Consider the following 17,255-nt stretch of genomic DNA (forward strand, 5'->3'; position numbering starts at 1 on the left):
GCAGAGACCAGGAATCCCACCTCTAAATTTAAATGCCCTAAGCACTAGATATGACTGCCTCTTCAGGGTGATTTTTTAACAAAAATTTTTTAACAAAATTAACACAATTTTTTTTTAACAAAAAACCAACTAACCAACCACCACCAAAAAACCAAAACCAAAGAGACAAACAAAAAATTTGTACTGCAAGCTGCTTTAAACAAAACATTTTGAGTAAGTCAATGCTTTCAAGCACTTCACACAAGCAAACAAAGCCTATAAAAACAATAAACCTTTTTGGCTGAAAAACATTCAATTTAACAGAGTATCACCTTTTTCCCTACCTTGTCTTCTCCAAGACTCTAGTATTTACCTGTCAACATGCTGGAAAAAAGCATGGCAGGAAAGTAGTGGTGGAAGTAGAGAACTCGTCCCATCATAAAAAAAGGGAGGTAATGAAGGAGCCAGCCCAGTGTGATCTGCCCTCCAGCACGTAGCACCACTCTGGACAGTTCTGGAACACAAATAAACATACTTCAGCAGAGAAAAACTCAGCTACAGTTCCTATTTGCAAACCTTAACACACTAAGTAAACTCAACAGGAATGATCTTTGCAGGAAGTCATGAATTGGTCTGGAATTGCTTCAAGCCTCTGCAACATCCTAGCTGCATTCTTTATAAACATACAAGCACTGTTCAGGAGAACAGCTACCAGAAAAGATACACAAAGTCCTAAGTCTCAAGGCACGGCAGGAGGTCGGCCATGCTCTAAGTTTAAAGACCAAACATGCAGTTTCTCCATTATGCATCAGACTAATCAGGTGATTCTGGTTTCTCAAGATTTTCATTGTCTCTGAAATGAGAGTCATCCAGATGATCACTTTGTCAGTCCCTCCTGGAAAGAAATGGTGCCTGGCTTTCAGAGCCTGGGGAAGGGACTAAGAGCTCTGGTGTCTGTATACAGCTTAGCCAATAACTCACTGTATAACTGAATGGTTTCCCGTCACATTTTAGAACTGACTTCCCATAAGGAGATCTACAAAATGAAGCAGCCAAGGATGTAAACAGGAATGGTGAAAGTATGACTAATTAGCGCTTGTGAAAAGCTCCAAAACCTTGGCAATGGACATAATAAAGGATCATTTTATCTCTTGCATTTGTCATTTGCTTTGCATAAATATCAGAAAACATTTTTTGTCTTAAGACACTGTGCAAACTACTGAGCACATGCAGAGCTTGACAGCAGGGCATTGATTAATTGGCCTGTATCTCTTGCAGCCAATGTAGATAGCCATGCACTATTTTTGTAGAAGTTCTGTGGTGCTCACTATTAAACTACAGCTATGAAGTTCCCAATCTTTTCCCTGTGGACACTGCTTGATAATCCAAGCTCAGTGGTTTCCCACCCTTGACACACCAAGTCCTGCCATCCACACACTTTTAATGTTCCTGCAAAAGGCATCTATGAAAAGGACAACTGACCTCACCTTTGAGTTCAGATGTCAGTTGGACACCTCTCTTCAGTGCCACTGCAGTGGCAACTGTTATCAGAAGATATAACCCAATAGTGACCAGATTTAGCCACCAAATCACCTACACAAGAGAAAAAGAAAGATTTGGGACTTTATGCTGGGTGTGTGCACGTGACGTGCAAACAAAGAGTACAATTAGACAGTCCAAAAGGAGAAGGAAGAGAACTGGCAGAAGCAAGACTAAGATAAAGTTTGCTAAAGACATTGGCTTGGAGCCTCTCACTCCAACTTACCGGGTTTCCAAGCAAATAAACCCGATAATCTGTCTCATTGACACCAGAAAAACGCAGTCCCTGAAGAGAGAGATCAGAAGGGAGAAAAACATATTCATCAGTCCAGTTTGTACTCTGCACAGCGTCTAAGGTGAGGTAAATTCCCATCTCAGGTACTCCAAAAGAAAGGTGACAACATCTTCAATGCAATTACAAGGTGTTGTGCTTCAAAAGGCACTGCAAAAGCACTTGAAAATAGAAAGGAATATGGATTGATCAATATACCTGGTAATTGATGGGCCAGTGCCAAGGTTTGGATGTGACTTCATTGTCCTTTGGTTTGAGGCCACTGTTTCCCTACAGATAAATGAACATAAAATTTAAATGAGCAGGCAGGTATGCTGCAATGTCTGCCCAGAAATGTCTGCGTACACAAACATACATCAATACCCTACCTGAGTGAAAGTTCTTTTTTGACCTACATAAACACATCATCTTCCACAATGGTCACAATTAGGACTATGAATGTTGTACTACTGTTATGCAAGTGAAAATGGGTTTTGGGTAGCAAAAGAGGCAGTACTCTCTCATTTCTCTTCTTCAGCTTTTCTGTCACTAAGGATACATGTTGCATAAGCAAGACCTTTCTTCATTAAGAGACTGCTGTGACAGGTTTCTCTCCACTACAAAAAAAAAACCTCAAAGATTATTTCCATGGAAACTCATGCAGGTGCTTCCTTACCTGAGACAGCATTATCACTGATTGCCATGGAAACACTTTACAAAAACACTTTACAAGTACTAACAATAACGTGCTTCACTACTTTTTTCTCTTTAAAATCTGAGAAGAGCTTCACAAACAATAGCAAAGAAAACCCTAGACTCCTTTCTCAAAATATTAACTTCTCATTCTTCATTCTCATTGAGGAGCTGGAGGTAGAAGGGCTGTGGCCAAGAGTACAAAGAGCAAGCATAGGAAGACTACAAGAGCAGTCCACCTTGCAAATATTAAATCTACTCTTTAAAAAAAGTATATATTCAGAGATAAAAAGGAAACCAGAAATCACAGCTTCTTGATAAACTTGAAAAAAATCAGAAGTTTTCCATTTTCAATCCAAACACTTACTAGTTTTTAAGTGTCTGTTTAGCTGATTTTCCTTATTTTGACCACAGTAATATCCTCCTCCCTCACAAATACTATATTTCCTTTAAAGCCTTACAGGAAGGTAGGGAAAACATTACATAACTAGGCTGTAGCTAGATCACACCAACAGCAGAGCCAGGCACTAAGCACAGGGCTTCCAAACTTGAACTTGGAAGATTTAGCTCCAAGATCACCCTTTATTCTAAGTATAAATTCAAGTAGGTTGCTTGGGCATGCAAATTCTGCCCTAGCTTGCAGCCATCACCCAGATCTCTCTGAAGGTGTTGTTTGTTTTTGAATGCAAGAGAGAGGAGGTAGAAAATGATAATCTGGAATCAATGAGATCATACCCGGATCATAACCATGTGGGATTCTAGCAGAATTTCTGCAAAAGAAGGCTTCAAAACATCCAGGCTGATATTGGGCACACAAAAAAAAAAAAAAAGAAAGAAAAATAGATTGTAAGTTTGTATGGTTTATTTTTGCCTTTTCATAATAAACTGAACTATCTCTTCCAACAACAAATCTGCTTCCAGAACCTCTTTTAATTCTCCAAGCAATTCATTCATACTCTAAACACAGTGGCTTGCAGTCAGTAGTATCCCCCAGTGACCTTTACAACTGTTGTACTTCTAAATTTCCTCCTTTACTTCCAGGAGCAATAGAAATATATAAAAGTCCATGAAATGAATAATTTGTATTTCTGGCTCCTATTAAGAGACATAGGCTTCATAGACTGCTGTTTATCTGTAAAAGAGCCATAAGTATGGGAATGTAAAATTCATTACAACAGAAGAAGAAATTCTACCAAGTCAACAGCCCAGGATTTCTCTCCTTTGGTTTGCAAACAGTTGCTCTCACAGGAGAAAGAACAGTAAGTGTTCTAATAACTCAGAACTCAGCCCAAGTCACCAGAAATCCATGGGATGAAGATTGTGTTGAACAACCCGGGCCAGATGAGCCTGTGAAATAAACATAACTCCTGGATGAGGCTGCAAGGCACACCTGCCATTACTGGCAAACTCAGATCTCTGTCACACACTATTCATTTCTTGATGGTACTGTGAAGGCATCATTTAGCACACCCCCAGTAGGAGAAGGAAAAAATACACCAGAACAGAGTGGATCCAAGTTTTTTTTAAAAATCATTGAAATATATATGACATACTCATATCAATGACAACAATTCCCAATTAAACAATGTTAGAAATAACAGCCTGTATTGGAGTGCTTCACACTTCTGTAGCACATTAAAATCTCAAAATCTTTAAGAAAGTCTTTATACTTCCACTGCACTTCAAGCATTATCACCAGCTTCCAGTACAAACAGTGAAATAGAAAAGGGCTCTGCATCCCTGCACACACTTAAGTTCAGCAAGTTTGCACTTAAGCTGGGAAAGAACACATACACTTCAAATGCAGAATGCCAGTTACTATCTGATAGCTCATCCCTTCCTTTAAACAGAAGCCAAGATGCACTCTCAATCAAAAAGGAAATCAATTACTTACATTTAGGGTTAATATGATCTTCAAAGTTCCAGAGGGAATTGGGTGTCTCCTTCAGGTATGGTGTGCAGGTGACTTCTACTTGCTCCCAGCCCCTGAGGATCAGCAGAACAGTTCACCACTACCCCACAGGAACACTCAATATTTCTATTTTGTGTTTCGTTTTCACCCATTTAGCTTTATACTTCCCCATAATGCTTCAGCAGTGCCATTCTTACATACTATAGGAGCAATGTAGAAACCAAAACAGATCTACAAGGCAGCTGACATCAAAATTCTACAGAATAATTGAACCACATCTCTCACTTTCTCACCTAAAAAGCCCTAGGTGGATATGTGGGATTTTTGAAAATAATGCACCTTGACAACTAGAAAGAAACTACTTCCAATTCAACCCTTATAGTCCCTCCAAAGAAAATCACCATCATCAATTTAAGTCAATCCATATCTACAAGAACTGGATTATAGAAACAAAACAATTACCTTAGAGGATACTAATAACTGTTCTTTAGGCTGTCACCCTATGTCTAGCAGGTCACATCAAAGACTTTGGGAGAAAGTGCATCAAATCTGGCAGAAATATGACAGATGAATAGGGAATTTTCTGTCAATCACCACTTAGCAAATTTCACTCATTAAGTAACCCATTAAATAATTACCATTAAATTATCTGAAGGACAGTGATTACTACCTGTTAAATAAAAAATTTAAAAATCCAACATACTCTAACCATTTTTATTTGCTGTTAACAAGTATTTTTTTGCCCTCAGCTGTTACTATCATCAACATTTTGTGGCAATAAGTTCCACTCACATAAGAAATTGTTAGTGGGAAAAAAAGAGAAGAAACCCAATTCACAATGTTTTCTGAATGCTCTTGATGGAGATTGGCTTTTTTGTTAACTGAACACATTATGTGTCCATGAGCCCAGCTTTATGGTGATGTCTAAGTGGCATTTGCACTCCTGGCCAGGCAGTTGCCTGCTCTGTGATTCAGCATCCATAGGATTCTTTAGAATCTGGTTTTACCACAACACAAAGAAGGGAAACCTAGAGTTTCCTAGAGAAATATAGGGAGGCAGCTCTCGAAACAGCAGCAACATGAGTGAACACCTCTGCCTCAGGATCCATGTCAGCATCCCACAGGGTGCAGCTTTACAGACAGGGCAGTTTGCTTCCATTAGCCTGGATGTCTCTGCATACACCTGATCTGAATGATGAAGATGCATAATTCAAGGACATATAAAATCCCAATGACTGCTAATAGCAGTTTGTAACCACTGCCTTGTCTCAGATGCTGCATGCAAAAATGGCAAAGGTCTTCTAATCACAAAGTAAATTAATACCAACAGAAAGCAATTTTGAAGATTGTGGTACAGAACAGCATGAACTGCCCCAGTTTCCAGTGATTTTTGCAAACCCCAAGGATAAATAACATGTTAAATAACACGTCTATCATCCCCTCCTGGCCTTACCAGAGGACAAGATCTATGTCCATGCCACTCTTGGATCTCTTAGTAAGGGATATTATTTTTCAGAGCTGCATACCTTCACTGTAACAGACTGCATAATTCTACCCCAGATCTTCCCCTCTGGTCATATTCCTGGTACCTGCTACTTACATTTTTATTCTTTTAAAGAAATGGAAGCAATGTACTTATTGCTTAGTCTAAAAGTACCATTGAATAAAGGAACACGTCAGCTCAAGGCGCTGCAGAGGATGGACATTTACCATTTTGGCAGAGTCTTTCCAGAAGATCCCAATATACAGCCTGTGGCCACGTGGGTTAGCCGGACCTGACTGCGTAGGACTTTGATGAGCTGCCCAGTCCTTCTGCCCACCACCTCAATCCTCCAGAAGTCATTGGAGTCTCCTGTTCCATTCTATCAGCAAACACACCATTTGAGAAAAAAAATTACAAAAATAGAAAACAGAAACAAAACAATTCCCAAAACAGAAGACACACAAAACTGAAGCACTGCAAATAGGGAATTCTGAAACTCCATGGGGTGCAAAGCTAAAAAAACTCACCCAGACCACCCTCACTCACACTTCACAGACGAGATTCCCCATCAGGGAGACATCATTCTAGACATAAGCAACCACTCACAAACACATCTCTATCTTGCCAACTTTAATTTTGTTTGCTTTCAATTAATTCTTGAATGTAGCTCAGAGTTACAGCATAAACAGGGGCAACTTGGCTGCTTCACAAAAGGGGTTTAGGCAACAGATCTTTGCATTTAGAAATTCAGCCCTCAAAGCATATTTCATTTTTGTGATTCAAAATTCTGTCATCATTCTGTCAAAAAAACACTTGTCTGTGTGACAAGGCCAAATACATAAAATAATACTTGTCAGAGCAACTTCAAGGTTGCTCAGTTTGTCATTTCTGGAGTTGAATGCTGCCAAGGCTAGACTGACAGTAAAAGTTTAAATTATTTTTTTATCTGTGCTCACATTAAATAGACCTTAAAGATGAGAGAAGGCATTTCATACTACATCAGTTTTTTCCTTGAGGATGGCAGATGTCCATCTATCATCCTGGCTAACAAACTAAAAAAAAACCAACAACAAATTCCCTTGGCACGACATGAACTCTTCCCAAAAGAAGCTTTTGTCTTATCTTCCCTTCACTTACTATTCCATAGCCAGTGACCTGAAAATGCTTCCTTGTCAGGGGAGCCTCATGCTGGTGACTGTGCAGATTTCTAGAAGTTCTGAAATGAAATTAAAAGTCAAACCTTTGAACCCTGTCAATTTGTGATAAAAACATTGGTTTGAGCCATTCAGAGATCTGCCAGTACTCTAACCACTGAATTCCAGCTCAGGGTGCAGCAGGATGCAGCCTTAACGGGATGGAGTGAAACTGTCACTTTCCAGCACATGATTCTGAGCTTATGCCACACTGGGTAGTGACAAAAAAGGATGACAGCATGAATAATCCAACCCTCAAAATACAACCTACCATCTCTAAAAGGAAAAGAGATTGGAAAGAAGAAAAGCAAGATCCTGACCTTTGTGATTATCAGTTTTGCTTCTGCAGGGTAAGATTGTACCATTTAGGGGGAAATCAGTGGCCACCATTTAGCACCAGCACAGTGCAGACCTATGAGCCTCCCATGCTGGCAGGGTCTGCCAGCTGAAGCAAGCAGAGAAACCTGGCCACAGCCTGTCAGTCCTTGCCAAAGGTGCTGGGACAGCATCCATTGTGCTGCTGCTGCTGCCCAGCTGCAGGGACACTGCTGTCCCGTGGGATGTGCCACAGGCCAGCCCCGTGTGCCGCCTGCCGGATCCCTCCCCAGCACCACGGATTCACTCCCGTGCAGAGACCTCAGCAGGACTTAACCCATTTTGCCTAATCAAGATGTTATCATCCTCATTACCATATATTTGATAGTAAACTCCCAATTCAAAATTTAAAAAAATAAGTCTTACAATCGTTTTGGAAGCCTAAGCAACAGTTTGTGCATACGCCATACTGAATTCAATACAACAGGATTTCCTGGCTCATGAGTTTAGAGGTTCTGTTAAGAGATCAAGGCTGACAGTACGCTAGATAAAGACTAAATATCAAGTCACTATGGTCCCCCTGCTTCCTCTTAGGTATTCCCTGCAGAAAGGGAAGGGATCGGCTTCCACTTTCATTCAAAGTGTTTAACTGCTATGATCTCAGTGCTGTTGAGAACTTCAGCAGACGGATACCGCCTATGAACATAGGGACAGGACACTTGCAGTACACTGACAAAAAAACCCCTTATATTCTATTTGTCTAGAAAATCCAGCATGGAGACAGGCAACAGAATGAAATTTTTGAAATTGCTTCTCTGGAAGAGTTACCCTGATTATTGCACCTCACACAACTGAAGAAATCTCCCTGCTGCTTAGGCAGGTAGTTCTAATAAAGTTGTGTGGTTCTCTCTAAAGTTTCTCATTTAATAGACACTTTTCAGAACATATATCATAGAAGAAAAACTCCACAACCTCACACTGGAAATTCAGATATGCAGATACCTCTGTCACACAGCCTGCTTGTGCTTGTCTAACCACAGCCTCCAGCAGGACAAGTCTCCCACCAGTTCTGTTCAATCACTTGAATCCCTTTGAATCCCAGAAATCATCCTTACTCTTTATGTTCCAGACGAATAATATCTCCATGCCTCACAAACTCCACAGGGCTTGAGGGGTCAGACAGATCTGCTGAAGGAAGACAAACTAATCATATCAATGCACTGACAAACTTACCAGGGTCTTAGAAAGTTTCTTGCTGATGCTCGTGCCTCAAGCAGATAACAAAGCAAACAAAGTCGTGTTGACCCTAAGCCTGATGTAAAACATTGCTCTAAACTCCAATCCTGAGAGCTACTCCAAAGAATGTGAACTATAAATGACTCTTGCAACACTGATTATATTTTTTCTTATATATCTACATTATTTACATTTTTTGATATTCAGACAATTCTTGTTAATTTTTATAAACACATGCATCAGGTAAAGAAAAGGCAACTGCCAGACCAAGCATGCCTCAGCTACATACACTACATCATCTAAACCAACAGCTTTCTGCACAAACCATAGATAATCACATTCAGTACTCTTATCTTGTCCCAAGCAATCACCCACAAAAATCTGTCAAACACAATGTACCAGACTGTTACAGGACCCAGCTTTCCCAAGACTCTTAGCCACAATAACAGATTGCAATAAATATTAACTCAGTTCAGACAAATTTCCTCTCTGCTGTTATTTGCAGCCCTACACAGCTGAAAAATTGTCAATGCAACCTTCAGCTAAGAAAAGCTTATTTACTTCAGCTGTACAAACTGAAAAAGAACCAAAAACACAGTAGACACATACACAATGTAAATCAAGAGACAGCTTCCCCTTGTTCTTCCTCATCTCCTCCTCATATCCTTGAAGGATACTCTGCCCTGGAAAGAACTCAGAATATTTATGTGAAAAACAGAAGCAGCAGTTATAAAAGGCACTTAACTGGTTTTTGTTACCTGTATCTGAGTCATGTTTCTTTATGATCCACAGGTTATTCAAATCTTTATGTAAGTATGCAGTGACCTGAAATGACAGGATTAATTATTTTACATAACAAGGAAAAAGCTGTTGATAGCAGTCACACATTCATCAGCAAATCAAACCCCCAAATGAATGCACCAACCACACAGAAGTCCTGGGATTACCTTTATGACAGTGCCCCCTAGAAAACCAGTTATGGGGCACTCCTTAACCCAGATGACACCTCTTAGCCAGTGTATAGCCCATACCCAGAAGCACTACCCTTCATGGCAGTTCACATGCACCAACAGCCTCCAAACACAGCCTGACCTCTCCTCACCCTGTTTCAGAGGCTCCTTCTACAACAACAGGATATCCAAGCCAGAGCTCTTGAATAATCACTGACCACTATCTGAACCAGGAGACAGAAGCAGCACTGGCTTTACAGACACTAGAGATTGCTGACAACCACAACATCTGCCAGAAGATCCACGCAAGGCAAGGATTCAGGGATCACCCATTACAGCCACACAGCTAACCCCTGCCAGCCTGCTCAGCCTCACACAGAGCAACTGCAGCTGCTGCTACCATGGACACAAAGAGCATCTTATTCCAGGCTGCTGCTGCCCAGAGCACGTGGAACTGTACTCTTTTTGCCCACCCTCCTCTTAGAGAGCAGCAAGCCCTGCTCTGTGGGACCCTAGCCCAGTGCCCCACCTGGGCCTCTCTCTTAGGTGGGAGCAGATGGCCCAGTGGGTGGGTGAGAGGCAGAACACAGAAGTGTCTGACCATGGGGAAAAAGGGAAAGCTGGAGGTAGAACCTCATACCTTGAGGTCAAGCCATTAGGAGAGGAGGAGAAAGTGGAAGCAGAGAGATCACTTTTTCCTCTCTAAATCTCCTCCAAATTCCTCTCTAAATTCTCTTCCCCTCTCCAGAGCCCTGAAACTACCCTAGAACCCTACTGCTGTCCTACCATCAGGGCAGGGAACACAGCAGGGAAATCTCCACCCTTTCCCACTTTCCACAAGAAACTCCCATTAGTATCCTCTCCAAATTGCCTTTCCCTGCTTTTAGTGTCATAAAGCATGATCTGCACTCCAATTTTGCCTATGCTTGAGGCAGTTTAGCATGGCATCCCCATACACTGTAATAAACATTAATGTCATGCTAGAGAATCAGAAATTCTGATTGTGACAAGCAGCAGGAAAATAAGATTGAGACAAAGTTTTCACTTCTGAAAACTTCCTCCTAGCCACAGAGACAGCAGGGAGTTAAAAACCAAACACTTGTGCTTCTCTGGCAACTTTCTTTCAAGGATCTCAGAACAATTTTTAGACACCAATAATCAAACTGGAGAGTACATCTTGTTAAAAGTGCAGAAACAGCAAAGATTTGTGAAGCTTGATGATGATGGACAAAAATAAAAAATCCACTTAATGTTTGCACTTCTTAATTAGAGATAGTTACATGATTTCTGATTTCTACTTTCCCTTATTGCTTAATCATTTAATGAGAAGCCCTTAGCTTAGATGGTTTCCATATGGCCACATTAGCTTACAAATGCACAGTATCTAATTTATTGAGCAAATTCTTTGGTGACAGATGAAGGAAGCAAGGCACACAGGAGAGGGATTCATGTAAGTTCACAGAGGCCAGTGGCTGGAGTAAAAATATACAGCAGTTCTACTCTCATGCTTTTAATGTACAGCCAGAAAAGCTGTAAGATAATGTACTTGTTTTAAACCAAGTTTTACAGCCTTCCTTGAGGTAACTTTCATTATGGAAAACTATTCTGAAGTCTTCCTGGACTCCATTTATGGATGGTGGCCTTGTTCCTGTAAATCACCCCTCTGGTGCAGTGTGGTAGGCCCTCATCAAGCCTCCTTTTTAGTCAGAGTTCTAAGCCAAGTGCAGTGCTGTGGCACTGAGAGGGTAACAGATGCTGAGTAAACACATAGCTCCTACCAGTTTGGCCCCTAATGCCAAATACAAAGAGAGTAACCCAGGGTTGTAGACACAGGTAATACACCACAGCACACCAACCTGCTGCTGGCGAGCCCCAACACCCTCGGGGTAGAGGTGCCAGTGGGAGTGCAGGTATCCCCCTGCCATCCGAAGGTTCTTCATTGTCACCACTGACCCATATGCCAAATCTGCATGAGAAAGAGGGAGCAAAAAAGACATAAGGCAGCTCTCCTGTGTCTCCCCCAGCTAGTCTACAGTGCTCATTAAGCATGCACTCTCCACTGTTTTAATGGAATTTTGTTTCCTGTTTGACAAGTTACTCCACAGGGCTCATTGCACGCTTATCTCCCACCCCTAACCAGGATGCAGTGAAACTGTTACATAACATTTGGCTAAAACACTTCAAACTCTCCCACTAAGTTTTAACATAAACAGATGTGGTAAGGCATTCCTTTTTTTGCAATTTCATAATGAGAGTTTTGAGATAGCTTTCCCTAAGAGTATAACACTGCTGACCCCTACAGCAATACAAGAGGGAAGGGAGGCAAGCTCAGCTCTTGGATAGCAGATATACACTGGCTTAAGACATCTTCCCTCCTAGCCCCCAACACAACTCAGCCTTGAGAGAACAGACCTGGTGCTCCCCCAGTGACACCTCTGGAGCACGGAACAACCTGAAAAAAGCTGAAGTAATTAGAAAGCTAAACCATATGAAAGGCTCAGTAGTCCCTAGCTAACCTGGGGATTAGGGAACTACCACAGAGCCTTCTTTTTGCTAAATTCAGATGCATTCTGAATACAACACAGCTGGACCAGTGGCATGCTGTGTCACAAAAGTTGATAGTTTCCATTTACACATATTATGGAAACAAATCCCACATCTGAACACTCACAAATCTAAGGTGAACAGGAAAAAACCAGATAGTGACCATGCACTGAACATGGTGATATTTTCAGCCTTTTTCTTTCTGTCAATACATACAACTGCACAGAGGAAGAGCATGGATCTGACCGTGACCATGGAAGGCATAATTCCCACTGCTCTGCACTGAGTCACAGGGACGCTGTTTTTATTTAAGTTCTCATGCACACTGACAACATTCAGAGTGCTTTATTCATATGGAGACTCACGCTCTGGAACGGAGACATTATGAAGATTGTTCCCAATCAGCTGAGATTGAAATGCTGAACTGAAGAAACCATCCCCAGGACCACTACAAAAGATAGCAAAGAATATGACAATTAGAGGTCTCACTAAGCAGCATACAAACCTCTGTCATGCATTACCAACTTGTTTTTATAGAAGAAAAATTATAAAACCAGACTGGGCATCTGAAGAAGAAGAGTGGGAGCAGCTCCCTTAAGAGGCACACTTCTCTAATGCTGTAAATCACAGCAGACAGAGACAGTCTTGCAGGAAATTGTCCAGAGCTGCAAGGACTTAAGGTCACAAAAATGTACATGCTGGCACTGCACAAAACATCAGAACTGTCTTTGGGGGTGCTCTTGCAACAAATAAACTGACCCGCTGTCAGGACAGATATAACAAAGCCTTTCTCTGTGACTCCTGTAGTCTTATTCTGCTAAGAGGTTAGTGGTAAAACCAGTAGACTTTAACTGAAAAATAACAGATTTATTTTTCTATTCTTTTTCTACAGTGAAATACTTATTCACCTCATTTTTTAATGCTGGCATATGGAGAACATTACTTGGCCATTTTACTAGCTCTTTCCTTGTAAAAAGCATCCTTGGTTGCAAGCATTTGGGAAAGACCCCTCCCTTCAAGCACACTCAGACTCTTTTAATCACAGCCATTTTTCAGGAATGCAAGGACTTTTTAATTACAAAAAGACAAAGAATGGAGTTGAGACATTTCCAAGTCCCAGAAAGAGAAGAGGAAAAAAAATGAGACACGAAGTTTCGTTAAGTTACTTGCTTGGCATTTCAGAAAGTCTCAAGCTCAATTTCAATTTCACTGCCAGCTTGGCCAGAGAGTTGGGGAAGGGAATTAAACAAAGACACAGCTTGTGGCTGTGCTTCTGACACTGAAAGTGGACTACTATATAACCAATAGCCTTTAATTCAAAGCAAAACCAAATAATTCTTCTGGAGAAAACATTGTGAAATACCTTCTATTTAACACTGCAAAATGAACAGCAAACATAGCTGTGTAGAGGGCAAGTGGAATGATGATGAGGCAGAGTACACGAGCCAGTAAATGCTTCCCAAACATCACCTGTAACAAACACAGTCTGGATCAAACAGTGCAGGAACAACTTCACTCCTGATTTCACAAGACTCTCAGCAGCAGTCCTGTGGCTGGAGCTCACCAGGTTGTAGAATTACTTCAGAAAGGCCCAGAGAGAGGTAAAAGCTGAGGCAGACCTTGCTGTGTATGTCCAAAAGCTGGAGCTATGGTACCTCACAATTTTAGGGTCATGGGAAAAAAGACAAAAATAGGCAAGAGGAGAGTTTAGTGTTCCGAAGTGCTGAGCATCCCTAACTTTGGCAAGGAGGTTGGGCAGCCCTCATTGAAAATACTTGGAGAGCAAGGACCTTAACTTGTTTATCAGTGGTACACATCTTGATCCAAAATCCCAGCAAAGAGAGGGCTCCCAAAATAGTAACCACCAAAGCTAAGCAAGAGGGAAAATGAAAATTTGTTCCCCCAATAAGTCTATGCAAATGTGAATGTAACCAGGACATCTTGGGGATCTAGATATGCTTCACTTACAGAAATCATCTTGCTTAGCAAGGATGCTCTCACACTGCAACTTCTAGTGCTGCTCAGCCAGAAACTACAGAAAAGTCAGCAGCAAAACCTGTTCTTCAGATGTCCCAAAATGAAAGCAAAATATTTTATTTCAACCAATTGAAAATATGTTTTGCAAACAGATGCCAAAGAAGCTATTACATTTTCACATCCTACTGACACTGCTGGTAGTAAATAACGTAAAATAGAGGGTGGATAATAAATAGCTGTGGAAGAAGAAAAAAATGAAATAGCAAAAACTGTTTGCTAAATGGCCACACTAACTTCAAAGTGGATGAAAGCAGATGCACTTGCTATTCTACATATTCTTTAACATACCTATCATTAAGCTAATCATTCTCCATCCATTAGTACCAGAACCACTTAATTCAGAAGGAATGGAAAAAGCAGAACACATTACAAAACTCAGTGAAGACAACAAAGGAAAGAGCTGTTCAGTTCAAGTACTTCAGCAGAACTTAACAACCGCTGGACACTTAGAAACTAATGCTGATTGATGGTACAGAACCAAATATAAGCAGTGGAGAGGCACATGAACTACCCTCCAGTTCCCTACTTAGAAAAGCCTCAATATGCTCCAATTTTCATGAAATGGTTTTCTTTAACTTCAAAGACTTCAATGCAAAGTCAAAGAAAAGAAAGTGCATGTGAAAGACAGCAGTGAGCAAACCAGAACAATGGATCAACACAAGCTGAGAATTCTAGAAATCAACTTAGTCCCCAAAAATTGCATGTAAATAATAATGAGAAGCTCCCTAACAAATGCAGAGGTAAGTTATTCAGGCTTCCAGGAGATTAATCCTCACCTTTTTTCTTCCCTCTCCTCAAGCACCAAGGTTGCCAAATAGCTATTCAGAATGCATGTACCTTCTGGAGTAAATTTCTTTACATATTCTAACACTTGGGGGTTTACTGCCTTTGCTGCCAGCAGTACAAATGAAATCATTGTGCAGCTGTCTGCTGGCAAAAAGCTTAGACATGATGGATTTGTTCTATTTCAAATGCAATTAATTGACTTTGCTCAAGAAGTGTTTCTCTGGAGTTGGAACACTGAATCTTTGCAGCCCATATTGTTCACATTAATCAAAGAAAACAAATCACACAGGAGGAACAGAAAAAGTCCCCCCCATGCTCCCACTGTTTATAGGACAAATGAGAAAAAAACAGTAAGTGAAAAAAATCAGAACTTTCAAGCTTCAAAAGAGGCTGAGACAAGAGAAGAACTGAACACCTTTAAAAAGATATGACTGAAGAATTTGTCTTCGTGCCGGTTGCAAGACAGTAAATGGTACATCAAGGCGTTTCTCCAAATGGCAGATTTCACACTTCGCAAACATAAAATGCAATATATTAGACCAGGACACTCAAACCCACTAGCAATTTTTTTAAGCTTAGAAAAACTAAATGTGTGTGAAATCAAGCAGGCTATGGCTGTCTTCATCCTCTAAACTGGCTATGGATACTGCAGGTTGCAGAGCATTTCCATGACTTGTGATGCTCCTGCTCTGCAGCCTCTGCCCCCTTACTCTCAGGAAGCAGAGCCTGAGCTCACGCTGCTTATGCAAACTAAGTGCTGCAAGACACACCTGTCTGCCAGGTAGCACATACTCCTTGGAAGGTCAGGTAACAGTGCTAGGCAGCATCTTGCTTTGGGCCACCATAAAGCCATTCCCAATGAGCTTTTTTAGCTTAGACTGAACACGTAGCCAACTGGAATGGTAACAGTTTCTCTCAGGAAAAAGTAACAATCTTTCTGCTGTGTTTGTATATGATAACATCCTGCTAATATAAGCATGTTTGAATTTTTTCAAATGTGTGGCAATAATTTTTTCATTATAACCTTAATCTCCTTTTTTCTTCAACACATCAGCACATCAGATGCTCCTCTCTGCTTCAGGCAGAGTATCTCTGTTTGAGTACTTGCAGGGCTGTCAAAGACTAGGAGAATTACACAGTAAACAAAACAAAGAAACACTTTACAAAGTAAAGAAAAGTCTTTGAAACTCACCAGTGACAGGCTGAGGTTCCCCAGCAAGTCCCATAGGTCATAGATTGTGTTCAAGCCAACCAAGAGAACTACAAAAAGGCCAACAAATTTTACCCCCATTGCTCCAGCAAGGCTCACACCAGTCAGACTCAGCCAGAACCACCAGGAGGCAGAAAATGGCCTGCAGGACCAGTAGAGCAAGTCAGTAAATAAAATGACGGCTACATGAATGGGCAGCATATGATCACAAAAATAAATAACAGATCAATTACCCCACAAAATTACAGTCCATCTTCTCAGGAACCCATAAGAAGTGGAAAAACAAGTTTTTCATTTAGTTTGGAATCACACAAGGATACTGGTTTCAGATACAGGCTTGTGAAACCTTGATACAGGCTTCAGGTACACTTAAGCCAGGGGCAACCCTAGATCTCCCATTCAAGGATGGAAACACAGACAGCAGGTATAAGCTAAAATACTAGTGTGAAGAAAGTCTGACTACATGGAAGTTCTGGAAACAGAAACAAGAACTTTGCTCCATAAAGTGCAAACTTACTTCTCTCAGAAATTTAGGGACATGGGGAAGAACAAGAGGCAAAGAGCAGCCACCTGTACTAAAGCAAGAAAGCCTTAGCAGGAAACATCTATCCAAAACACAAACAAAAGCTGCAGCAAAAAGCAAACAAATTCTAAACTGACATAAAACTGAACTATAGAAAAGAGATGAGAAAAAATGTCAGCAGAATTTAAAACCTTTTTCCTTCTGATTCCTAATGCCTTGACACTTTTATTTCAACTAGACAAAATCCCCATGACCTGCTAAGCAACACGAGAGCTAGAGTTGGCTTTTAATTTGCAAAATATCAACTACTTTGACAACAGGATTAGCTCTAAGATATGAAAAATAAATTCAGGTCAAGGCACACAGAGCTGATCAAGCACTGCCCTGTAATTTAGTGCTTGCATTCCCTGGGGAATATGTAGTAGATAAGGATGGCCTTGGACAGCTGTACATGATGCTGCAGGCTGCATTTCAGCCACACGAACTGCAGACACACTAAGATTGATATGATCAGTTCTTGAATGTTTCATGAAATAAAAACTGCTAATATATAACACAGAATTTCAAATTTTTATGTCTTTGAA

The 17,255-nt window shown here is 40.8% G+C and overlaps 1 protein-coding gene across 1 annotated transcript in view; it reads right to left on the bottom strand.

The window, feature by feature from the left end:
* POMT2 (protein O-mannosyltransferase 2) overlaps positions 1-17,255 on the bottom strand; it is a 28,400-nt gene that overhangs the window by 6,727 nt on the left and 4,418 nt on the right. The window contains exons 6-19 of the mRNA XM_030949469.1: positions 16,131-16,290; positions 13,479-13,585; positions 12,481-12,563; positions 11,428-11,537; positions 9,380-9,446; positions 8,501-8,573; positions 7,015-7,093; positions 6,105-6,256; positions 4,377-4,468; positions 3,218-3,294; positions 2,009-2,080; positions 1,745-1,804; positions 1,467-1,572; positions 353-493 (exon numbers count right to left, since the gene is read on the bottom strand). Coding sequence (XP_030805329.1) covers positions 353-493; positions 1,467-1,572; positions 1,745-1,804; positions 2,009-2,080; positions 3,218-3,294; positions 4,377-4,468; positions 6,105-6,256; positions 7,015-7,093; positions 8,501-8,573; positions 9,380-9,446; positions 11,428-11,537; positions 12,481-12,563; positions 13,479-13,585; positions 16,131-16,290 — 1,379 coding nt within the window. The remainder of the gene's footprint in view (positions 1-352; positions 494-1,466; positions 1,573-1,744; positions 1,805-2,008; positions 2,081-3,217; positions 3,295-4,376; positions 4,469-6,104; positions 6,257-7,014; positions 7,094-8,500; positions 8,574-9,379; positions 9,447-11,427; positions 11,538-12,480; positions 12,564-13,478; positions 13,586-16,130; positions 16,291-17,255) is intronic.

Source organism: Camarhynchus parvulus, chromosome 5 (assembly GCF_901933205.1).
Source record: "Camarhynchus parvulus chromosome 5, STF_HiC, whole genome shotgun sequence".
In the NCBI taxonomy this organism is placed as follows: Eukaryota; Metazoa; Chordata; class Aves; order Passeriformes; family Thraupidae; genus Camarhynchus; species Camarhynchus parvulus.